At 43.4% G+C, this 25,807-nt stretch overlaps 1 protein-coding gene across 1 annotated transcript; it reads right to left on the reverse strand.

Moving 5' to 3' along the window:
* Positions 1-4,432: 4,432 nt before the first annotated feature.
* PLEKHS1 (pleckstrin homology domain containing S1) lies at positions 4,433-25,414 on the reverse strand. The gene is made up of 9 exons (XM_055119158.1): positions 25,387-25,414; positions 20,063-20,151; positions 19,808-19,914; positions 19,026-19,160; positions 17,721-17,825; positions 11,238-11,444; positions 9,557-9,658; positions 6,635-6,770; positions 4,433-4,612 (listed from the first exon to the last, which is right to left on the reverse strand). The coding sequence occupies exons 1-9, from the start codon at positions 25,412-25,414 to the stop codon at positions 4,433-4,435; spliced, it is 1,089 nt and encodes a 362-aa protein (XP_054975133.1).
* Positions 25,415-25,807: the final 393 nt, after the last annotated feature.

Below are 25,807 nucleotides of genomic sequence, written 5' to 3' on the forward strand. Positions count from 1 at the left end.
CTCAGGTCATGTAGAGTTTGGCTTGTGGCATCTGAGCCAACTTGTCTCTGGCTCTATTCTCTGGCTCTATCACAATTTAGCCTTAAGCAAGTTATCTAGCATCTATGTGGGTTTGCTTTACCTTCCAAACATGGGGTTAGTAATGGTTCTAACAAGGCCATGGTTGTCTTTGTCTGCTCTGGCTCACCAAATGCCATGGTTAGCAATCCATGTCACTGAGTCTTCCCCTTGCTGAACTGCTATAACTCCAACCAGTTTATTATTATTTTTGAGGGATGTCGGGAGTTGGGCCATACCAAGCAGTGCCAAAGACTTACTCCTATCTCTGGACTCAGTGATCACTCCTGACAGTGTTCAGGAAACCACATGGACTGCCAGGATTGAGCCCAGGTTGGCCATATGCAAGGCAAGTGACCTATTTTCTGTACTATCTCTGCCCCTATCTGAGTTTTCCTATAGATAATTCCTCTCGGCACCTTCTTATAAGATAATTTATCATCTCTTATAAAATAATTCTTCTTAGTCCCAATTATTTTTCTGGTGAGTTCACATATCTAGAACACACAAGGAACCCAAAGGCGAACAGCCAATGACAGGTTTAGCACCATCACCCTTGAGATAACCAACCTCTCAAAATCAATTCACAGAACCACTGCAGTGAAAATGGCTTTATTCAAGAAACCTTTTGTGTTTTCATTCAGAGTCTATTAACTCTTACTTTGTAGACCCCTATCTATTTCCCTCATCCATAGCATGAACAAGGCTGTCCAGGACTATTCATTTGGGGGCACATAGTCTTCCACATCTCCATCCTCCTGAGGAACACAGTGAAATGATGCCCAGGACAATGAACTTGAGTAGGAAGAGCTTAAGAAGGCAAAAATGAGTTTACCAGTTTTAAGGAGATTATGGTAAACATAATTTTTCAATTCAACTTACAGAAGAGTAATTTCTTTAATGGCATCGATAAGGTGATATTGTAAGTTATTTTCTCTCTTAAGCTCTTATTAAAACATTTTAGAACTTATGTATCTTTTGTCCCTTCCAAAATTTCCAAGTGAAAAATCAACTTTTCCAGAGAAGCCCATTAAATATTGAGAAAATAGCTTATATTAGAAAGGCTCACAGCTTTGTTTTCAAGTTAATTGGACTTGGAACCGTTTAAAAAATATGTCATCAGAATCACTGATGTGAATATTTTATTTGAAAACAACAAAATAGAATAAAGCTGATGAATTAGTATTTAACACACAACTTAGCAATTTACTCTGTCAACATATGATTAATGAGTATTTCTCATGAGCTGTACACTGTATTTACATGTTAAGAATATGGCAGTCAATAAGGCAGATGTAAATTAGTCCCTTCTTTGGAGTTTAACATTCTAGCAAAGTGTTTTCCACAAGAACTTTCTGGATTAAGAATATGTCCAATATCTTACCGCTCTCCACCGAGATGCACGTTTGTGCAGTCGCTCAGCTGCTGATCGACCATGATCCAGAGGCCAGCTAGACTACTTTTGGGACCAGCAGCTGCTTGCAGAAATGTCTCTAGACTGTGAAGTAAGCCATAACCCCATGCTGCCCCAGGAAGGGAAATGATGCAATTTCTAACATAAAACTCCTGGACTAAGTTACTAAAATACAGAAATCCCAAACCGCAAATCACAATAGTGGCCGAGTGACTTCATATCTCTTCATTCTCAGCAATGGAAAACTAATTATCAAATGCTTCCTTTTCAGCAGGGCTTTTTTAAGGGAGGCAACTCCAACAACAATAGTGAGTTTTGTGTTGAAATATGGAATGTAATCAAGGTAAATAGAAAGTGAAGTGAAATTTATCAGCCACACAGGCGAGGGTGGGGGGAGTGGAGGTGGGAGGTATACTGGGGTTTTTGGTGGTGGAATATGTGCACTGGTGAAGGGACGGGTGTTCGAGCATTATATAACTGAAACATAAGCCTGAAAGCTTTGTAACTTTCCACATGGTGATTTATAAAATAAATACATTATAAAAAAAGGAATATGTTCAATATCTGTGCTAATGCTGTAGCCATATGGTCCCAGGACTATTGCATCTACAACTAAAACACCAAAATGAAAATATTCATTTTTTAATACAAAAAAGCGACACTGGCGATACAATTCTAGAGTTGATTTGCTTAGATAACAAATCCCCAATATTAAAATCAATAAGTTTAAGAATCAATTTTTTGGTGAAAATAAATTGTTCTATCTCACCACAAGGTTGTTAAGTCCTTGTCTGAGGACTTACTAAACTTTTGCTAGTTGAGCCTTCTGTGTTATTGCTTTTGTTTCTTGAACTTAGTTGGCTTCTATGTTACTTTCCCATTTAATATGGTGTGCTCCTTCAGGATTTCAGTACTGAGGTCCAGTGACTTCAGGGTCTATGGTCTGGGCCAATGAGTTGGCATGGCAGAAGCTGTGAGAGGTGGGCGTGGATTCCGGGGCTTCTGGAAGTATGAGGGTTGGGGGCTAGGCTGCCTGTCCTCACTCCAGAATTCTCAGCCTGAACACATGGGTACCTGAACATTTTCACAGTTTTGTGTCTCCACAAAGAGTGTTAGTGAAGCAATGAAGTTGAGCTATTGGTGTGGCTGCAGTGATGGGGCATGATGTGGCTGTGGGGCCTCAGCAGGACAAGGATTTGGTCCTCCTCCCTTCTAAAGGCATCCCAGAGTTCTCGGCGAGGGGAGAACAATGTGTCCATGAATTTAGTAGCTTGACTCACATCTCCTCAGAGATTTAGTCTCGAATCGGTAAAGTGGGGCCTATGGGTGAGTCTCCATGGCAGTGACTCCAAACATTCCTTTTAATTAAAACTTAAAGTTTAAAATGAGTCTACATGGCAAGAGGCTACTGAATTGAACCATGCCCCTCTGAAGTGTACTGTGCATACTTCCCTGGGGCTCCCCTCCCTGGAATCGGGCTGGAATGGATGGCAAGGGCAGCTGGGGAAGGGGGGAGGTTGTGGCTAGCATGACACATCCAGGACAGATGTGGCTGAGGTTCTAGGTGGGGGCGGGGGGAGGGCAGGGGTGTGTGCCTGCCCTGAGACTTGGAGCAGGATTCTCCTCACCAAAACCCCACTGGATTCTGCAGTAGGCAGAACATTCTGGGATTCGGAGAGCACCATGGCAGGCCGGTGGCACTGAGTGTGGGATAGCAGAGAGAGGAAGGCTGGGAGCTGGGTGTTCTGTGGGCACTTCTGAGCTCTTTAGTAGCCAGAGAAAGGATCCGATGGACGATGGACGCCTAGCTTGCAGGCTCCCCTTAGACTCAGCAAAGCACTAAAGCCCTGGTCACTGGTTTGCTGAGTACCTCACTTTAGCATCGATGGCCACTTCAGGGTAGCAAAATTGGGATGGGGTGGGGGCAGGATCTTGGGGCTTCATAGCTAGGCATCATCTTCCACCCTTATATTGTTAGTTGCAGGACTGTTCATGTTGAGGTTTATGTACATTTTGTTCACCTAGTCTCTTATTGCTGGTAGCTTTAAAAAATTCAGTTATTCATTTCCCACATATATATCTACATTCTAATAAAAAAATTTTCCATGCTTATTGTAAACAATACAAAGATAAAGCCAAATACAAAATAGGGATCAGAACATAGTTTCCTCAGAGCTTGATTTAAGTCCTTGGTGCTGCCCCTACACATCGAGGTAACTAGCAGATATAGAGAAAGTGTATTATTCACCCCTGAAGCCTTCGTTTCCTCCCTTGTGAAATGACAGCATGGTTAGATCTGTTTTCTGGAACTTCTTTTGCTCTGCCATTCCCCTCACCCATCCATCCTTCACCTCTCTGCCTTTGAATTCCTGCTAAAGGAAAAGATCAGCGACTTAGAGGATTAATTTGTAAGTGCATAGAGTGAAGATCTTTCAAACAGACTGAGGCAAGTAACTCTCTGAAGAATTGTTCAACAAGCAGAAGTTCCCTGAATGCGACTTAGAGCTGCTTTGACTTCTACTCTAGTCACTGGGTCTCGGAGAAAACAAGACGATTTATTTGACTGGCTCCACAGGCGTGAGAGAAGCAGGAGGCGTCCGTCAGACTGCTGTGGTATCATCTCTCTGTCTCTCGGGAACCTTTCCTTTCTGGAATGAATATTTCCAGTTCCGTGCTTGCTCACAAAGAAGGCATTGTGTGACTCTGATCTCACAGAACAGGCAGCACATTTCTGATGAGGGGCTGTAATCTCTCTGCCTCTGGTATTCGGGACAAAGTCTGAGATAATTAGAGCAAATATTTTCACTGTGTTCCAGACTCATGACTGCATTTGGCTCTCCTGTCATCCCCACAGCAGGAGGCTGAGAGGGGACACTCACCCACCATCTGTGGGATGCAGAGATTGACAGTGGCCAGTCCAGGGCCCAGGCCCATCCTTGTCCTGGAAGTGAGTCCCATCGGCTAGGCGTCAGATTCTTTGCTAGAACTCTTTCGAATGGCTGGGTTCCTCCGAGGAAGCCTGGGCTGCCGAGGTTTGTCCAGTTCAAGAGGTACAACAGCCTTGTTTTTCAGGGGGCAGGTGCAGGACTGAGCATGGAATTTCTCTGAGTTCTGGATCCGTCCAATGGTGAGTTTAACTTTCTGAACACAAGAAAGAAGAATAAGATTGTGTTTAAGAGGCTCCTCAGGTGGACTGGGTTTACATACTCTCAATCAACAATATCAGGGCCAAGGGAAGAAAATGGGCTTCTGGTCCCATGCCACCAACTGCTGTGGGCATCCAAAGCCCATGGAAAGTGCCCCCAAGGAGTCCAGTTATATCTAGAATGAAGTTTCCTCTTGAAACTGGGAATCTCAAAATGATTCAGAAAGAGAGGGACAGACATAGAAGGACTGCGCTCATTTGTGGAGTATAAAATAACATAACATGAGACTGACACCCAAGGTCAGTAGACACAAGGCCAGGAAGATTGCTCCATAGTCGCAAGCCTGCCTCATAAGCAGGGGAGGGCTGGAGAAGGCAGCTGGAATGGAGAAGGGATCATTAAGAAAATGATGGGTTGGAAAGATCGGCCCGGGTGGTGAGATGGTGCTGAAAGTAGATAAAGGACCAAAAGTGATAACCTCTCGGTATCTGTGTTGCAAACCATAATGCCCAAAAGTAGAGAGAGAGTATGGGGAACATTGTCTGCCAGGGAGGCAGGGGGAGGGTGGGAAAGGGGGGTTATACTGGGGATATTGGTGGTGGGGAATGTGCACTGGTGGAGGGATGGGTGTTTGAACATTGTGTGATTGTAACTCAAACATGAAAGCTTGTAACTGTATCTCACGGTGATTCAATAAAATAAATAAATAAATAAATAAATAAATAAATAAATAAATAAATAAAATTACTCCTTGTAAATAAAAATATATATATTGGGATGAATAAAACTGGAATAAAAATTAAAAAAAGAAATTGGGGATCCCTAATGAGATCTCCAGAAGGAGCTGCCCTAGATGAAGATTGGTAGGAAACTGAAGTTTAGTGTGTTTCTTCTGCAACCTAGCATCTCCCCCCGCCCCCGGCAAACCCCCAGCCTCCTCCTTTAAAATCTCTTACCCTTGGGGCCGGAGTGAAAGTACAGTGGGTAGGGCGCTTGCCTGGCATGCGGCCTGCCCAGGTCCCTGGCATCCCATATGGCTCCCCTAGTACCACCAAAAGTGAATTCCTGAGTGCAGAGCCAGGAATAACCACTGAGCATCACCAGGTGTGACCCAAAAAAGCTAAAAAAGAAAAGAAAAACCCTAAAACCTCTTATTCTCTCCTCTGATGATCCCTTCACCCACTACCACTTCTCTCTCTCACCCGAAGGCTAGTTAAGAGAGAAGAAAGTAAGCTTTATTGGCTCAGGTGCTGGATCTTTGAGGCAGAGTATTGCTTGGCAATTTTTAGAAGGGTTTGGAGGATGAAATGGAACACCTGACCCCAGTGTGGGGAACCCAGAATTACCAGATTGGGTCCCTGGGAAAACTCCTACCCAGTCTTTAAAACCCTAGAGAAAAAACACCATCTCCAAGATACCTGGGGCATTGGTGGAGAGAAATGGACACTTCCTAGGCGTGGTGTTGCAACAATGTATACATGAAACTACTGGTAACAGGATTGTAAATCATGATACCTCAATAAAAGTGGGTAAATGGGTGGGGGTGGGGTGGTTGCTGAAATTCTTTAGACCATAGTAGTAGGAAGTATTTTAATAGCAATATATTGGGGCCCTACTATGTGCCAGACACTGCTGCCAGTACGTTTTATGTGGATCGTCCCATTGAATATCCTCATTACTCCTAGTTTTGCAGAAAACTGGGCACAGGTGCATGGGAGGAAGTGGGCCGGGAGCCCTGAGTTGGCCAGCTGTCATTGTGAACCTGCTACAGCACATCAGTCCAGGTCTGTGCTCCCAACGCCCACAACTTTATTACCTAGACCTGCATTCTCCCCAAATTGTCCTTGCTGTGAGCTCCCAAAGGGACCTTCTGCCATCTGCCCTCCTCATGACACCAGTGGCTCAGGAGCAAAGGGTCCTTTCTTTTCTGAGTCCTTCTCAGGTGCCACCCTCAATCTTGATCCGGTCCCTAAGGCATTGACTTCCCCTGCCCAAGGCTGTTGCCAGCAGGACTCACCGCCTTCTGGACACACCGACTGAGAAACAGAAACACTTCCTCCAGGTTCTTGGGGACCAGGTCATTCACAGCCAACAGGTGATCTCCGTGGAAAAAGATGCATCCCATGTGCGCGGGGCCTTCCCACCGAGCCACACTGCAGAGGACAGAGAGATCCTGCCAGGGGGGAAGCTGTGCTCGCTGGGTCCCCAGGGACATGCACAGGGGTGCATCTTTCTCTGGCCCACCCCAAGTGTAGGGTCACTGGTTTCTTCAGAGAGCTGCCCTGTTCTATCTAGAACATTCTCTCCTCTATCCCTCTTCTGGAGCCTGAGCTTCTGTCAAACTTGGTGCCAACCAGACTATCTCTACAAAGTTCTCCTAAATGTCACTCCCTTCACTTGAATGAATGTGCTCTGTCCTGCTGGGAGCTTCTGTTGCTACGTGAGCAGCTCACTCATTGCATATTTAAGTAGAACACCTTTTATTTTTACTTGTTTGTGTGGCTATCCCCCCACCCCCACAATGTGCTATGAGACTCTGGACACATGCTACCATCTTTAAAGAAATCATAACTAGAAATAAAAGATGCTCCATAAGTGCTCAGAGAAAGTGAGCTACAGAATGACTCTACAATGAAGAGCTAGTAAATAAATCCAGGGCCAAAACTGGCGCACAAGCTTTGCATGTGGGAGCCCTGGGCTCCGTACAATCCCAGGCACCAGGTGGTCTCTGAGTACAGCTGAGAGTGGCCCCAACAAGGAAAAATAAAGAATAAATGATTGAATAAGCAAACTGAGACACAGAAAATTTCATTGTTTCAGTCAAATATTTATATACACTTATTGAATTGTGAGAAATTTAGAAAAAAAAAAAAGGAAGGTGTTGTTTGTCCCTGTTAGAGAATTTAAGGGACAAAAGCGTTTTTGTGTGTGGCTTTGTTTGTTTTGCTTTGTTTTTGTAAGATCACACCCAACGGTACTCAGTGGCTACTCTTGGCTCTATGCTCAGGTATTTTCCTCAGCAGTGCTTGGGGTCCAGACTGTGCTGGGGATGGAATCCAGGTGTCCCACATGTAAATCAGGGGCTCTTCCCTGAGCTACCTCTCTGGCTATGGCAAGTATCGTTTGTGCAGCAGTAATTTTATTAATCTCCTTTGAGGAGCATTTGCTTCACATTTAAGGGCTTTCTTCCCTTATAGAATAAAAAATATTCTTCTATCAAAATGAATTATAAAGTATCTAAAAAAGGCTGCAGATGCCAATAACCAGTAATCATTTTCTACATGCTCTTTGTGTCTGAATTCCTGATGGGCAGGTTTTTTTGCCGGGCCTGGAAGTATATGATCCTCTATGCCTTTTGCTTTGATATCTTTGACTCTTGGTGCAGGTGCTAACTTCACCAACAACCCATGTGCACTGCGGGGCAGTTGTCTTCTAGAACCATCAGTATTCCCACTTTTCCTCACTTTTAAGACATAAAAGGAGTGCAGTGCTGCCAGCAGGTCAACCTGTATCTATGGGGCCAAGTGCATCAGCAGCCTGATGGCGCCTTCTCAATTTCTGAGAGCCCCAAATTGTTGCTGGTTCCTCTGGCCATACCCCAACAACTCAGGACTGAGTTTTCTGAGAAACTAAACAGCAAAAAAATTAGGTATGTGGAGACACATCACAAATCACCTCCTGCTCAGCTATATAAGCTCATTTATCAACCTTGCTTCAAAAACCTATAAATAAATCTTGAAAGAGTTCAAAAGCCTCAGTTAATCATGGACCCACACAAGGCTGAACAGGTAAATTGGAGGGGGCGGTCAGCCTGGTGCCCACCCAAGCAGAGCCCTTGGCAACCGCTTGCTCCCACAATCAAAAATTGCCACCATGCCCTCGGCCGGACTCCACTGTCTCAGGACAGACCTCACCAAGACATTAACCTGTTGAAAATTTGGGTATGTGAGTTTTGTGATTGAAATCTCCGGATTTTCTTGGGGTCGGGATGGGCTACTTCCCATCTCCTTGTACTTCCAGAAGCCTTGGCAGTCACGGCCACACCCAAAGCTGCCACTCAGTTAAAAAAGCTACTCCATGGGGGCTGGAGCAATAGCACAGCGGGTAGGGTGTTTGCCTTGTACGTGGCCGACCCGGGTTTGAATCCCAGCATCCCATATGGTCCCCCAAGCACTGCCAGGAGTAACTCCTGAGTGCATGAGCCAGGAGTAACCCCTGTGCATCACCGGGTGTGACCCAAACCCCCCCCCCAAAAAAAAAAAAGCTACTCCAGCCTTCTCTTCTCAATAACTATACTGAACGCCCTGAACAAACACAATGACCTCTAAGTATCTGTATTGCAAATCATAATTCACAAAAGGAGAGAGAAAGAAGAAAAGTGTCTTATAGACTGGGGCTATGGGCGTGTTGGGGAATGGTGGGAGGGAAACAGGGGACATTGGTGAAGAGACGGGTGTTGAATCATTTTGTGACTGAAACCCAATCATGAATTGCTTTGTAATGGTTTATCTCATGGATATTCAATTAAATATTTTTTAAAAAATAAATAGAAAGATAGTTCAGTGGTTAGGACGCTTGCTTGCCTTGTACACAGCTGACCCAGGTTCAATCTGGCAGCCCATTTGGTCTCCCAAGGCTACCAGGAATGACCCCTGAGTGCAGAGCCAGGAGTAAGCCCGAAACACCTCTCGGTGTGGTTAAAAAAATACAAAAATAAATAAGTGGTTGTTTTCTGCATTTTGGGTCTTCAATTAGCTGCTGCTGACTCTCTCACACAAAACCCTGATTTCTGTTTAGTCAATGACCTTTTTGGAAAATAGCAACTTAAAGTTTCAAGTTCTCTGGTCAGTCTTGCTATGCCATTGTTCCAAGATTTAATTATTTTCTTTATCTATTCCAATCCCACGGATAATCAATAACTCTCCAATCTCCGACTTACCATATCCGTCCTGCAGCTTCGACAAAAGAAAGAAAATTGGTGATGTCAGCAACAGAAAGGCTCACATTCAGTCTCTCCACTTTGCTCTCATCGGTGATGTTACTGTGAACAAGACGGGAATGAAAGTCATATAGGCAGCTCCCTGGCCCTGAACTGGTGGTGGTGGTGGCAGGGGGGGTGTAAATATTTTTATTTAGTAAATATGGACAGGCTATGCATTCAAAGCTGTGAGACCTCTTAGAGTCTAGTCCACTGATAAACCTAAAGCAGCACACATGTGTTGGTTTTAACATACTTGCTTGTGTTCTCTTATATACACTTATATACATACATTTATATACATAAATGTATATCTCATACATTTACATACATAAATGTATATCTCATAAATTTATATATAATGTATATCTCTTATATACATTTATATACATTCTCTGTTCTTCTCGGAGAGCCAGGCAAGCTACCGAAAGTATCCTGCCCGCACAGCAGAGCCTGGCAAGCTACCCGTGGCGTATCCAATACGCCAAATGCAGTAACAATAATGGGTCACATTCCCCTGACCCTGAGAGAGCCTCCAATATGGCACTGTTTGGAAGGATGAGTAAAGGAGAGGCTGCTAAAATCACAGGGCTGGGACAAATGAAGACGTTACTGGCGCCCACTCGAGCAAATAAATGAATAACAGGATGACAGTGATACAGTGAAATATGGACAGAAGGGAAGAGGAGAGGAATGGAGGGGAGGGGAGAGGAGAGGAGTGGAGAGAAGAATAAAGGAAGAGAGAGGAGATGAAAGGAGAGGGGAGGGGAGGAGAAGTAGAGAAGGGGAAGGGAAGGAAGACAGGAAAGAGAAAGGCAGGGAAGAATAGGGGAGAGGAGGATAGGGTAGGGGAAAGGAGAGGAACATAAAACGAAGGAAGAAAGTTACACACACACACACACACACACACACACACACACACACACACACATGTGCCCCTGCTGAGATGCAGGCAACTCCAGAATGGAGAGTTCCCATCAGTAAGAGGAAAAGACTGTACACCCAAAGTTCAGGGGTGAGGATAACTCCAAACTCCAAGATGGTGTGAGCCTGAACTATATCTTTCCATGAGATTATGGTGTCCTGCATCAGAGGCGATATTTTCTAACAAGAAACCATGCAAAGCATTTGGAGAAGAACATGCATTGAAGAGACTGAGAAGTCTTCATTAATGTTCTCATCAAGCCTCTTGGGAACTGGCAGTGGATGGTGGCCAATGGGGAAGGAAGGAAATGTGGATTAAATTGATTATTCTGCTGGGATCATGTAGGTATGTACATTTCTCCACCAGAATGATTCCACAGAAGAGACAGTGAAGAGAGTTAAAAGTCAAGAAAGTCTCAAATGGTTTTGGCAACCCCTCTGAACTAAAACATTCCCCCACTGGCTTTCCTGGGACTTTCGTGACCCTAACTGCCTAGGTCGTCAACACCAGAGAGATAAGCAAATACCTCCCACATCCCTGGCACAGCTCTGAGTCTACCGCTGCCACTGGTCACTGCATCAGTCAGAGCAGGGAGCGCGTCAGATTCTTGGCTGACTTGGAGATGTCTGGGATTGGCTTTGCAATGTGAAATCTGAGTAAGACCAGAAGCTTGCTTAGCTCTCTGGGACCATAAAGTTTAAAAAATGAGAACTTTACTTGATCAGTATTGACAACTGCACCACAGTTGGCGAGGCTGACCCCTTTATGTCATTCATCGTCTCTGCTTCCGGACTGGGAGGGCACAGATGCACATCTCTTCCTGAACCTTCTTCTTGCGGGTGAGACGGCTCAGGTCGAGTCTCTGGAAGGCTCTGGGTCTCCTCTTGGCTGCCAGCAGACTGACGAGCCTTGTCTTGGGGAACACTAGGGTATAAGAAATTCAAATAGCTTTGTTTTAGCCTGTCTTGTCGACCCATGTGTGTGGGAACAGGATTTAAGGAGTAAGAGCTGTGTGAGAGCTAATTGTGTCTTGATCTCTCTCTGCACTACCCTCAGAGCCATAGTCACAGTTAGACTCAACTCCAACTCACTTTCCTGAAAATGGATCTGGAGGAAGTAAGTATGAGAGATGAAGTGCAAATGCGAAGAGAATGTCCTCAGGAGACAGAAAATGGTCTAAGGGCGTCTCTGCAAGTTCCCCCACTTTTTCTTTCTTTCTTCTTGTTATAATTTATTTTTAAATTGAATCATAGTGAGATACACAGTTATAAAGTTGTTTATGATTGCGTTTCAGTCATATAGTATTCTAATACCCATCCCTTCACCAGTGTACATTTACCACCACTAATGTCCCCACTCTGTTTTCCTCCCACTCTGCTATGCCCTGACCCCACCTCTATGGCAGGCACTTTTCTTCTCTCTCTCTCTCCTTCCCCACTTTTTCTTGTTTTAAGGTAACTGAATCATATATAGACTTGGTCTCTGGAAATCCTTTTTATTAATGATAGCCATGAGTTTAGTGAACGGACAGAATTGTTCTACAACAGTATGTCAGCTCAGCTAAGATGTGTTTTTGATACATAGCCACATTACTTACCAGGATTTCATTGACATGTAAATTGGATCAATTTTCCTTAAGATCGCTGGGCTATCAGGACTAATGGCTTTATCAATGTAATTGTCAGCATGTATTCTATCCACCTAGAGACAAGAGGAATAGCATAAATCTGTATGTCTACCAGACATACATACATAGCCAGCTCCCTTCCCTAAGGCTCTGGGTTCTAAAATAAAGGTAAGAAGTGTTTTCATTCTGGAACACTGAACTGTAAATCATACACTTTCTAGCTGACTCTAAGTCTGTTTCTTACTCTGGATTCCACACATTCCTGATACAAATTTTCTCTTGTACTAATTTGCTATTCACTTTTTAACATTTTATCCTGGAAACTTAAATGCACGAGTTCTTTTTCCCCCTGTGCAGTGCTACTGCAGAATTTTATCACTTGTTTGGGTCAAATACTCAAAGCTGGCCCTGGAATGAGTGGTTCTACTCCCAGGCACCGAAGTGGTTTCTAGCAGCTGTAAATGTTCTAAAACAGTCCCTTTGGGAAGGTTTCGAAGAGTTCCTTGGAAGTAAAGAAATGTGGGCAATGGGTTACTCACAAACTTTAAGGACTTTCTATTGCCTACCTCGCCAATTAATCATTAACCCATCACAGGACTCCTTCACATCGGCCAAGTTAATATTCTATTCTTCCAGTACCAAAGTGTCCATTGTCTATTCTCATGCAAGCTTCCTCCCCCATTCTTCTGTCTCATGAAGTCGTGTTCAGACCTGGCTGAGATCCTGAATCTTCTTATGACTGCCTCAGCTTCCACCCCCACTGCACCCCCCATCTGTCTTTTCTTTGAACTTCTTCTTCTGTACACTCTTGTACCTGATTTTATCTTGTACCTCGTCTTTTAGCTTACTTTTATCTATCATTCTAGACTTTGCCTCTAATAAAATACCTAGCAAATGTCAGCATATAATTAATGCTCAAAGCAGCCTGACTGGTTAGCTGAACCTTAGTGAAAGATTAGTTATCTAGCCTGCAGGTCTGGAGACACAAGAATAAAAGAAGATCCTGTGGTCAAGAACTTGGGAAACCCTCTGTCTTGTGTCCCATTTGTCCATAATGTACTGGTGCATGCTAAAGACTCTGAGAATCAATTCTGAATTAAGAAGCTCATTAAACTTAATGCAACACAGTATTTCTGGAACTTGTGTGATGACATGTGCTCCCAATATCTGTCATCATCTGGTAGAAAAACAGCAATTGGGAAGCCCTGTAACCCTCTAGACCCCTCACCATCTCCTTCCTTTTGTCATGTTAACTCCATTTTCATTCTAGTTTATCAACCACCTCAAATACAGACTTTGGGTAAATATTACTGGGAGATATTTTAAATTTTGCCCCTTCTCTCAATTCAGAAGCCATCTTAGTCTCTGTGCTTCCTATAGAACGAAAGCAACTTGGAATGCAAGACCAATCATTCTAACTCCCACTCTTTTCTATTTTTCATCATGTTTATTCTAGTTACACCCAGCTGACCTATTTACTGTATACATATCCAGTGCTATTTAGTCTCTTAGTTCTAATTTGCTCCAACAGGAAGAGAACATTCGTATTTTTTTTCTTTCCTGAGCTCTCTGACCAATGTTATTGGTTAGCATTAGCATGTGGTAATAGACAACACTGTGGGTTCTAAAGGCACTGATGATGTCAGGTCATTTATTATAACTTGCAGGTCAACTATAGCATGGTGCCAAGCACACAGAAGACACTCCTTGGTGGATTTAGCTCCCAATAATCAATTGGTTAGTTAATATGTAGAATAATTGATCACCCAAAGTCCTTGGCTCAAATTATTCTTTCTGTTCATGAACTTGTTGACTCTGGAATTCAAAATTTCTTTGTCAAATAAATTCAAATGTAATCTCTGTGGATTTCCCCCTGGTTTTCTGTTTGGAATCCCTTTCCTGCACTCCAGTTGTCTCATGTGCATGTTATAAGGATCTCTCTTCAGCTCAGAGCCCTTCAGCACTTTGGATCATGGTTGGCTTCTATTCCAACATCAGCCCTGGAAAGCACATCCCTTATGTCTGATCCACCTCTGTTCAAGCAGATCCCAGACTGGAACTTCAGGAAGAGGGGTTGGAAGTGGTTCAGTAGATATTTGTAGAAGAAAGAAGTAATTAAAGAATAGAAGGTGTTACCTCTAATGGAATATTTCGAGGAATAGAATAATAATTCTCTTCCTCATTGTCTTGATCAGTCATTGATAAGAATTCATATGCTGGACAACCTTGGCTGGATTCTGAAGAACTTCCACTTAGACGCTAAATAAAAAATAAAAGTAGAATTAATGTTTGTCGTTTTGAAAATGAAATTAAACTGTAGATTTTCTGGAAAAGTCACAATAAATTACTTGGGTTAAAAAGATCAATGGCTCTTCCAAGGTCTCCTAAAAGCCCATGCAATATGAACTTGCCTCTTGAATTTGGGTCATCATGAATGCTGTAAAAATGTTTCTGTTTCTTACTTTACTTTGGCGACCTGTAACTTTGAAGAAACAGATTTCTCCATTGGGTGGTATTTTAATCCTCGAAGCTTGGCCACAGTTTTCCACTCCATCTTTTTTCTGTTTTCACCCTACGTCATCTGAGAAGCCAGTTATCCCAGAATCAAGACCCTGTATCTTTCCTCCTTCCGTTCAATATTTCTTTCTGCATCTTAATCACTTACCTCTATCATTTCAATAGCAATACAATTTTGCAGCATGCATCATACGATCATCTAAATTACAGACCTCGAGGTGATCCAGGTCCAATAGATCACTGCCTTCTCCCCCACCCCAATAAGCATAAGACACTCCATTTGGGGAGTATTGTTTTTCAAGGAAGAAAAATGATCATAATGCAATTTAATCCTTCCCAAAACAATGCCTTAGAGCAGGGGGTTTTGAAAAGACTCTGGAGGTTCTCTAGAAAGTCACTAAAAGGAAGTGATTTAAAAATAGAGATATGGGGGCTGGAGTGACAGTATTGTGGGTAGGGCATTTGCTTTGCATGTGACGAACCAGGGTTCAATCCCTGTCATCCCATATGGTACACAGAGCACCAGAAGTAATTCTTGAGTGCAGAGCTGGGAGTAACCCCTGAGCATCACCGGGTGTGACCCCAAAAGATAAACAAATAAAATAGGTGTATATAAGTGTGTCTATTTTTCTAGCTCTAGAGCTCTGCAGAATCTCTCACAGCAGAGCCTGGCAAGCTACCCGTGGTGCATTCGGTATGCCAAAAACAGTAACAAAAATGGGCCTCCATTCCCCTGACTCTGAACGTGACAGGGACGAATGAGACATTACTGGCACCCGCTCGAGCAAATCGATGAGCAATGGGACGACAGTGATGCTGTGATTTTTTTTTTTTTGCTCTAGACTCTTGGAACAGGTCATGATGGGGTGAGAAAAGCTTTCCACATCATTCCATTAATTCCATTCCATTAATAACAGCCTAAAGCAAGTGGTACTCAAACGAAACTGATTTTAAAAATCACTGAGTTGTAATAGAGTATAAGTGTAAGAGGACCAAGAGTGTTATCTCTCAAGAGACCAGATCTCATAAGTGAAAAGCTAGAAAAATTTCCTGTAAACATTCATCTTTTCCACTCTGTGTGCTACCACCTTGCCCACACACACCAAATGAGATACCTGGCCTGGCATTTGACAGTCTGCACTATGCTTTTAAAATAGTTGGAGAGTTCCCAACTAGATAGCGCAGAAGGCAACACAGTGTTTAGATGTGTCTGCTACTCGGGGAGAAAGGAAAGCCAGTGCTTACAGCTCTAGGGAACAAGTCGTGTCCATGAAAGAATAAAACCACTCAGTCCATTTATAGCTAATATCCAAAGTTCAAAGGCTGTAAAACCAAAGAGGAACAAGAGGTGGGGAGTAAAGTTGCCACTCACTTTCAAGGGACAAAGGAGATTTTTGTTTGTTTGTTTTCTTAAATGGATCTCTTTGGAAATAAAGATGAGCCCTCCCTCACTCTCTCTCTCACTCTCTCTCACTCTCTCTTCTCTCTCTCACACATACACACATGAATATACAGCACAAAGCAAGTTGGGTAAATGTAGGGAATGAATATGAATTCTGCCTTAGTGTAAGGACCCTAATTGGGGTGCCAGGAAAGTAAATGGTGTCTGGGGAAACCTTTTAGAGACGTGATCAGTGTCCTGCATGTGCAAGGAAGGGAAAAGTTGCCAGATTTCTGTTTCCAGTGGTGAAGGTGGGTCTGTCAGCCCAACATTACCAGTTGTTTACAGAGGAGCAATCCCAAGATGTGTCACTGTCACTGTCATCCCATTGCTCATCGATTTGCTCGAGCGGGCACCAGTAACGTCTCCATTTTAAGACTTGTTACTATTTTTGGCATATCAAATATACCACAGGTAGCTTGCCAGGCTCTCCGAGAGGGGTGGAGGAATCGAACCCAGATTTGCCACATGCAAGGCGAATGCCCTACTGCTGTGCTATCGCTCCAGCCCAAGATATTTGCTTATACTTGAGGCTGGAATGCTAGCTTAATGGCATATCTGTGGTACGGAGAATACAAAATATTAATAAACACTGGGGCCACAAATCAGTGTGGAGGTGCCACAGGCTTGAGGAAGGGGCCCAATGCATTGGTAAGACGTTTGAAGGGTTAGCTGACGCCCAGGCGTGGCAACTGATGAGAGGATGAGGAGGCTTGCAGTACCGAGTCTGGAAGGCTTCTATGCGAGCTGAATCTGGCAGCCTCTGGCGAGTTCAAGGGACTTGGGGGGCAGACGGGGGCTGCAAAAATCCTATAATTATCCGAAGAGTATTCCTGCAGGTGAACAAGGAAAAGGGGGGTGGTCAGGAGGCCATGGAGCACTTATCTAGAATGAAGCCACACCCTCAACACTGCTACCTCTAGCCTTTCCCAACCAGCACTTTCTCACGACCTTATCTCGCTCCTGTTTCTAAGCAGAACTGTTGCTCTAGCCTTCATAGCCACCCTGAGTTCCTACTCTACCCTCCTCCCCTCTGCACCCCACCGTCTTGGGCTCTGCTCCTTTAGTCACACCTTGCCTTTTCCTTTCTCCCACCCTCTGCTTTTACTGGACATCCCAGAAAACCAGTCCAAACGATACCCAAAGACCAAAAGTTTCCTTTATAAACATCTGTCTTCAGAAAGAAGGTGAGATAATTAGCTCGGATTCTTACAAATTCAACCAACAACTTAAACTCCTAGCACTGCCCTGAAAGACACATCATATTGAACGTGGGAGAGAGATGGAAATCATTTTTACAGAACCCACCCTCGACTTAGTCACTTGAAAGGTAGCTGTTAAGTACCTTCAATAGCAATAATGGAAAATATTATTTCAGCGACTATTTTTTTTAAATGCTACAGTTCACTTTTATTCCTTCTATCCCAATAATGCAAATCTGAACTGACTGCATTTTAGCTCTCTTGCAAAATACAAAAGTATTTATTCTTATAGCTAACCACAAAAATAACAAATCTACCATTTTCTCACTTATTGATTACTTATATTCATGCCAATTGCTAAGGGAGGAAAAAGACACCATTGTTTCCGAGTGAAAGCAGGCATTTCTGATTGCCCTGCTATTTTATTTGCTATAGTCACCTCTGTATTCTGGAATGCTGCTTTTAATTCCCAGCGGCTTAGGGTTGACATAAAGGAGACCCACTCTTTAATCTTCTCCCTGTGAAAAGGAATGAACTTTCAGTTGGCATTTGGCAACCATGGGGCCTGAAAGCTTTTGGAGGCAGGGGAGGATTCTTGTAGGAAGATCAAAACAGGCAATGAGAGCAGGTACCAGGGGAATCAGAATTGTTTTGTCTTCAGCCAGCTCAAATGACATACGAACTCCTTACCACCTCCACAGTGAGGCATTTGTCCTCATGCCCAATTTGGGAGGAAAGTACCAAGAACTGGGGAGAAAAGGGGCCAAAGGCAAGGGATGTTAGCAGGCTTTGCTGCTTTGTCAGTTTCTTTCCACGTAGAGATTGATATGAAACAGATCAAGTTTCTGGCAGCTCCTGTGTTAGCATTTACCGGCCCTCCTGCTCAGCCTGCTCACCCAAACCAGCTCTGTCCAGCAAGCAAGCACCCTGAAGGAATCCACCAGGCACCTGGGCTAACACCTGGCTCTCCTCTTAAGACAGAGGAGTCTTCTGGAATAAGCACAGTTCCTCCTCAGCACAGGTAGCTGGTGTTCCTGCTTGTCTATTGAATTCCTTCCCATGGGATGCTCTGGGATGATAGTAACTCGTTAATTGAATTGCATGCCTCCTCCCCTCTCCCCAATTCATATATTGAACCATTGAGTCCCAGGACCTGAGAAGGTGACTTCTATAGAAGTCAGGTCAAGTGTATTTGTACACTGCAAATGTAATTGGTTCAGGTGAGGTCGCACCAGTGTCAATGACTTCCTGAATCCAGAGGACTATGGACTCCATTGAAAGAGACATTTGGATGCAGAGGCGCAGACACAGGCAGGATGTCGTATGAACTCTGGGCTCATGCAGTCACAAATTATTATGCCGCCAGCAGATGTTAGAGGGAAGCTGGGAACAGCCCTTCCCTAGCACCTGCAGAGAAAGTGGCCCCCTGAAGTAGCCTGACTACAGACCCCTCGTCCCCAGCCCTAGGAGATGATGAGTTTATAGCTGTTCTCAGTCACCACCGGCAGACAGTTTGATTTTGCTATTGGTGGCCCTAGGACACAAATACCGTTACTTTTGAAGCTCTTTCAACAACTATGAAGATTGCCAACCTGGTTTTCTAGATTGTGGCCAAGGAGTTCAGTTCACAGTAGTTTTCCTTTCGATAGTCTCAAAGTGGGTGGTTGCTTGTTTTTGTCTTGCATGCAGGACACACCCAGGGCTCTCTTACCACTCACCTGTCGTGGTTAATGAGGTAGTAGTCCCTCCTGGTGGTTCTGAGGGACATCACCTCCTCAGGCTGGCAATGGAACATCTTCTGTACAGACTGCAGTTTCTCCTCATTACTTATGCCAACTTCTATAATGGAATTCCTGTTGGATAGAAAGTATTGAACATATGCAAATACAAACTTAGAATAAAAAAAATTATGAATGCCTTCTATTAGGATTCAGTTGGGATAAAACTAGACCTGCTTGCTCAATATTTTGAAGCTTGTTCGATCATTTTAGAAAATAAGTTTAGAGCGGGTTCATCACCGATTAGAAAGACTCTGTTCTATCTGAAATTTAAATCAAAAGCTCAAACTTGAATTGGATTCTTGGGTCCACAAAATGGGTCTTCCAAGTATTTCAATATCAACTAATTTGGAGAAAGACAAAGGAGCTCATCTAAATGTTCTTAAAATCTTTCTTGGCTTTATGTAATGATAATTGCATCTGTTCTATCTCACCCATAAATTATTTTTTCTTAACACCCATAAAATTATGAATAGTCATAATAGAATATGTATTAATTCATAATGTGTTGAATTACAATTTATATTATAATCTAAGCATTTAACTCTTTTACTTAGTCCTACATTTCACTCCTATAACTTCTTTTAATCAACACATATTATAAGTGTGGTCTTTGGATATTTCATTCATGATTTAACTTTCAAATTGCATATAATTTATTAATACTTGACTTGCTTTTCTTTGGTACAATAGATAAAAGGGTTTCTCTGGTGAATACACACCCATCGATTTCAATCAGGCCTCGGTGATGATGGTCTTTGTAATAGGAAAGACAGTAGATGTTATTCTTATTCTTGGACAGAACAAAAAACCGCTTCTTCCATGACGTCTGAAAAATTAAAATGTTTTGTATCTCAGTTAAATCTCAGAGGAAGAGCAAGTATTTAAAAACAAAAACAAACCCCCCCCAAAGAACACCAAAACCAAAAACTTCATGCGGCTGGTGGGAGACCTCTTGAATCATGGAGAATACTTACTATAGAAGTGAAGAGCCCGGGAGGTGGTGATTTAATAAAGAAATCTTGTTTGCAGACTTCATTTTCATTGTAAAATGCAAATTGTCTGCCTAAGAAGAGAAAGCGAACAGGACTCGGCTTGCTATCTGTCGGTTTCTGAAAGGAACAGCTTCACATGAAAGAAACACTGTTTATCTCTGGGAAAAGCTTCAAATTATTCAGCTATGGGAAAGAACAACTCGAATTAGAGCAGGAAAAGAAGAGCCCCAAATGACTATGGGGGATTCTTAGTCATCTGCAGCTGGGACCTCCTTTCAGATGTCTCCAAGTGCCATCATTCAGCCCTGTCTGGTTTTTTGTTTCTGGAACAAGGCCTTGGCTCTCTCCAGGGAGCAAAAGTTGGTGTCTGTGTCTATTGAAGTACCAGATTCAGGAACCAGATGACTCAGCCTTGCCCTTGGCTTGGCAAACAGAAGTGAAACCACCTGCTACTGCAAATGGATTGGCGAAAAGTTGTTAAAGAGAGTTCTCCAAGATGTGAGCTGTGTCTCTTTACATCCAGAAATGGCAGTTTTGGGTCTGGAGCCATCGTACAATAGATAGGGCATTTGCCATGCATGCGGCCCACCCGAGTTCGATCCCCAGGATCCCATATGGTCCCCTGAGCACTGCCAGGAGTCATTGCAGAGTGCAGGTAACTATAAAGACATAACTCAACCCAGAGTCAGGCCACTTGCCTTTCATGCAGCCAGCCCAGATTCGATCCCAGGCATTCTGTGTAGTTTTCTGAACCCACGAGGAGTGATCTCTGAGTTCTGAGCCAGGAGAACCCTGAGCATCACCGGGTGTGGCTCAAAAGCCCAAGAGAGAGAGGGGAGGGGGCACGGAGACAGCGCTTGGTCTTGCTTTCACAGTCAAGTTATTCTCCTAGTTTATTCGTGACTTTGAAAAAGATGGCTTTGACCAAAGAATTGGGCCTTCTTGCAGTGAAAACAGAATTAGGATTAGGTAGCACAGCTGAAGGTCATGTAGTTTCCAGTAAATTCTTAGGCAGCTGTCTTCTGACTCTTTCCTTCTCTTCTGCTACTACTCTCTCTGCTTCCTGCCCACCCCCTCCACCCCACCTCCCACCGAAAAGAGAAAGGGAAAGAAAACCAGAAGGAACCGATAGAACAAAGTCCTAATTCCTTTGTTGAGTACTTATGTTGCCTTAGGCAAATTTATGGATTTATTTCCTGAACAAATATTTTACTCCCACGCCTGAAAACTCTGCCACTTAACAAATCACAAAAGCAAGTATTGAAAGGATCCTGAACTTCCCAGTGAATGTAATGCCACCCCAGAGCAAAGTCTGAGATTTATAGGAATACCAAAGATAATTTCACCCAGCAAAGTGCAATTCTCCATGGTGACGGTCAATGATTACCAGGCAGGTAAACAGAGGTGGCCAAACATGACATGAAGTGGTGAAAAGTCTCAGTCTACCCAAAAAAGGATTAGATTGGACATAGATTTTAGCATTAGTAGAGATGGTGATTAAAATAGTCTCTTTGTCTGTGTGCTATACATTAAAGAAGGTAGATAGAGATATGAGATATGAGACATATGTTCAAAATATCCACTTAGAGATGGAAAGAGAATTGATTCTGGAGGAAAAAACTACAAAAGAATACCCCAGGTGAGATCAAGAGCAGTACTTTTGAATGCTAGAAAAGGGAATTGTCAAAATAAATGCAGAGTGACCCAAACCCAAATCCAAAAGCATGACTAGGGCACCAATGCACAGGGGTGATTTCAAGTGCTATAATATCTAAATAATGCAAGTCCCTAAGTGAGAGTGGAAGAAACAGAGATTTTCTGAAGAAATAATGCTGAAATTGTTATACAAATAAAGAAAACCTTAAACTGGGGCTAAAGAGATAGGGTAGGGGGACAAGGCACGTGCTTTGTATGTAGCCAACCAGTCTCTTACTCCTGTTGGAAGTGACCACAGAAGTGACAATCACAGAGCTGATAGTAGCCTGAGTACTGCTGGGTGTGATCCCTTAAACAAATCAATAACAATGAAAACAAACAACACTCTGCCCCACAAAACAAAAGAAAGAAAAACTTAAGATCCAACCCAGTGGTCCAAACTGTTCAGAATCCTCAACTAAAATTCAAAAAGAAAACTATACGTGGGCATATTATAATCAAATTTCTCATAACCATGTTCAAGAAAAACCTTAAAAAGAAAGCCAGAGGAGGGGGGGAGACTAGTGCCTGCAGATGAGAAAGATAAGGATGAAATAAACGAGGTAAACAAATGCAAACAAAATATAAACAGTGCAAACAGAAAATAGGGCAACAACCTACATAAAGTACTGGGGAAATACTGTCATCCTAGAACTCTATATAAAATTCTAAATATCTTTTTAAATGAAGGCAATTTAAAGACATTTTCAGGTATGCCGAAGTGGAAAGAATTCATCAGGAAATGTTCAAGATAGTCTTTCAGGCAGAGAAATGACTCTACGAGGAAATGTGAATTTGTCCAACTGCATAAAAAACCCTGAAGTTGTAACTGCAAAAACTGATATGTGAACTGTTGTTATTATTATTGAAAACATTAAAAATCAATAGGCTGTTTGAGCAAAAGTAAAAGCAGTATATTGTGCAAAGTAGAACATATGTGTATATAAAATGCATGAACGCAGAAATAAGAAGGCCAGGGAGTGGAGTGAGAGGGAATGAAATGCATTTTGATACATTTTTTTATATTACATGAGGCTCTGCATTTGATCCTTGGTATGGCTCTCCAAGTACACTTTGGCGTGGCCATCACCCAGAAAATTCAGAACAGTTAATTGTATTTTTTTTAATTTAATTTTTCCTCAAATTGGTCTTAAAAGTAAAAGAGCATTACTAGTCAGCAGTAAAAGAATATAGGTCCATCACTGTATCACTGTCATCCCATTGCTCATCGATTTGGTCGAGCATCACCAGTAATGTCTCCATTGTGAGACTAGTTGTTACTGTTTTTTTTGCATATTGAATACTCCACGGGTAGCTTGCCAGGCTCTGCCATGTGGGCGAGATACTCTTGGTAGCTTGCCAGGCTCTCGGAGAGGGGTGAAGGAATCGAACCCAGGTCAGCTGAGTGCAAAGCAAACACCCTATCCACTGTGCTATCGCTCCAGCCCATAGGACCATATAGGACCATATAGGACCTATACAGGAATATAGGACAAAAACTCATCATAAATGTTCCCAACAACTTTACTTGTAAGAGTCAATGGTTGTGAGCCATCCAGATGTCCAAGTGTATGGATTAACATTTAGTCATTCCTTCCTTAGAATACGACTTGGCAGTACTCTTGGGACATGCAAGTAAATAAATAAATCTGAAAAGAAATATGCTGAGTAGAGACATGTCATTTATGTAAAACTCTAGTGAGAACAATAGAAACTGTGGGAGGAAGCAAGGAGGCTTTACTCTAAGAAAATTCTGGGGACTGAGTCATATGGTCACTCTTGGTTGTGGGATAGTCCCCAGGCTCATACAAATATCAAACTGCATGAAACTGCACTTTGACACCATGCGTCTTAAGGTATGTCAATTACACCACAATAAGACTACTTTGAGGAAGTATAACGCATGTAAAAAGACAGTCGAATCAGAATCCTCCTGTACTGCCATGGAGAATTAAAGTATGGCATGGGATAGCACAGTGCTTCTACAGCTCTCTCCTCTCCTCTCTATTCCCTTCCTTCCCTTCCTCCCCTCCCTTCCTTTCCCCTCCACTTTCCTCCCTTCCCCTCTCCTTTTCTTTTCTCTCCCTTCCTCTCCCTTCCCCTCTCTTCCTTCCTCTCCCCTCTCTTCCTTCCCTTTTCCTCCCCTCCCTTCCCTGCCACCTTCCCTTCCCATCCCCTCTCTACTTCTCCCCTCTCCTCCTTCTCTTTTCTCTCCCTCCTCCTTCCTTCTCCTTCTCCTCCCTCCCCTCTTCCCCTTTCTCTGCCCTTCCTTCCTTCCCCTCCTCTTCCCTCCCTTTCCCTCTCCAGAGCCATGCTCCCTTTTTCTAGCTCCTGCCTCTAACCCACACCATTGCTTCCATTCATGCCCTTTCTTCCAGGAGATTCTCCATCTCTTTGAAAGTCCCACATATCCTCTAGGACGGAACTCAAAAGCCTTCCTCATAAATCCCTCAGGACTCCAAACACTTGCATGTTTTTTCTCTTTCAGAGACCATAGGATGTTGCTCTACACAGTGATTCCTCTAACAGTCCAACAGTATAAGCTTATCTTAATTTTCAAGCACAGCTGTTAGCATGCTTTTACTTTAGTATCTCAATAAAATGATAAGCTCATGGAGAGCAATAACTCCTGTATTTATCTATGTGTCTTCAATAATGTGACTCACAGAGACTCAACAAGAATAGGTGCTCTGAATAAATATGCAAAACCAATTTGCTTTTGAATCGAATCATTTGATTTCTAAGTAATTTCACCCAAAAAACTTGAACCCTCTAGCAACTCAAATGAGCTATGTGAACATGAGCAAAAATATTTCAACAACATGACCCTTAAAATAAGCCCTACTAACAATTTAGGCAGTTGGTGGTTAGGGAAAATTTTACATAAAATTAAGAAAATGTTCTCCCATCTACTCTGGACCATTGTGTTTAATACCATCTCCAAGGAACACCTGGAGCATTTAGTCCATGAAAATCATTAAGTGCCACATTTTTAGAGAGATGGGAAATAAAAATGAGCAACATTCTCTATAACCCGAGTCTTTTTGTTGTTGTTTGTCTTCTTTTGTTTTGGGGAGGCCAGACCTGGCAACGCTTGGGGTTTACTCCTGGCTCTAGGCCAAGGGATCAGTCTTGGCAGGGGCAGGCTCAGGGGATCATCTGGGGTGTCTGGAATCAAATGCAGGTAGGTCATGAGCATGGCAAGTGCTCTACCCACTGCACTATCTCTCTGGCCCCCATACCCCAAATCTTTTTTTTTTGTTTGTTTGTTTTTGAATCACACCCAGTGATGCACAGGGGTTACTCCTGGCTCATGCACTCAGGAATTACTCCTGGCAGTGCTTGGGACTGCCAGGAGTAATTCCCGAGTAAGTAATTCCCGGGTAATTCCATAAGACCATATGGGATGCTGGGAATTGAACCCAGGTCGGCCATGTGCAAAGCAAATGCCCTACCCACTGTGCTATCGCTCCAGCCCCACCATACCCCAAATCTTTACCCCAAATGCCACCCATGATCCCCACTAAGGCCACTTTCTAGGTCCTATTTGACTTGATGGGACTTGTCATTTTTAATCAAAGGTTTTTCCTGCTCCAAGTCTGCCCTGTTACCTGGACTCTTCAGCGGGCTGTATTCCATGATGGAGGCCTCTTCTCACCTGTCGAAGAGAAGGAGGCATTGGTGAGTCCTCCAACCGCCAGGTGCCTCGGAGGGGCATGCTCTCTCAATCAGCAGGTGTCAGGGCCACCAAGGTGGGAGTCTCCATCTCGCCCTCCTGTCTGCCCCTGAAGTTGCTGGTAGCCTCGGAGCTTTGGAAGCACCCGGGCCAACGGCACTCACCTGCAGAACTTCTGGGGAGGTGATGCCAGGCTGCTCTGCAATCTCACCACTCCTGCTCCATGCCTAGGTCTGAGCAGAGAGCTGAAAGCAAGGCACCCAGGGGAGGAGAGATTGGAGCAGGGCAGAGGGCAGAGGGCATTGGATCAATAGGCAGCCGAGCAAGTAGCTGTGGCAAGAGAAAGCCCATAAAAA

Source organism: Sorex araneus, chromosome 11 (assembly GCF_027595985.1).
Source record: "Sorex araneus isolate mSorAra2 chromosome 11, mSorAra2.pri, whole genome shotgun sequence".
In the NCBI taxonomy this organism is placed as follows: domain Eukaryota; kingdom Metazoa; phylum Chordata; class Mammalia; order Eulipotyphla; family Soricidae; genus Sorex; species Sorex araneus.

Bases quoted from the DNA above. Each gene is read 5' to 3' on its own strand.
- PLEKHS1 (XM_055119158.1), bottom strand. From the start codon at position 25,414: ATGGAATACAGCCCGCTGAAGAGTCCAG. The intron at 17,826-19,025 runs GTGAGTGGTAAG...TCCTTTTCACAG, and splicing joins TACCTCATTAACCACGACAG to GGAGAAGATTAAAGAGTGGG. The intron at 11,445-17,720 runs GCAATCAGAAAT...CTTATACCCTAG, and splicing joins ATAGCAAATAAAATAGCAGG to TGTTCCCCAAGACAAGGCTC.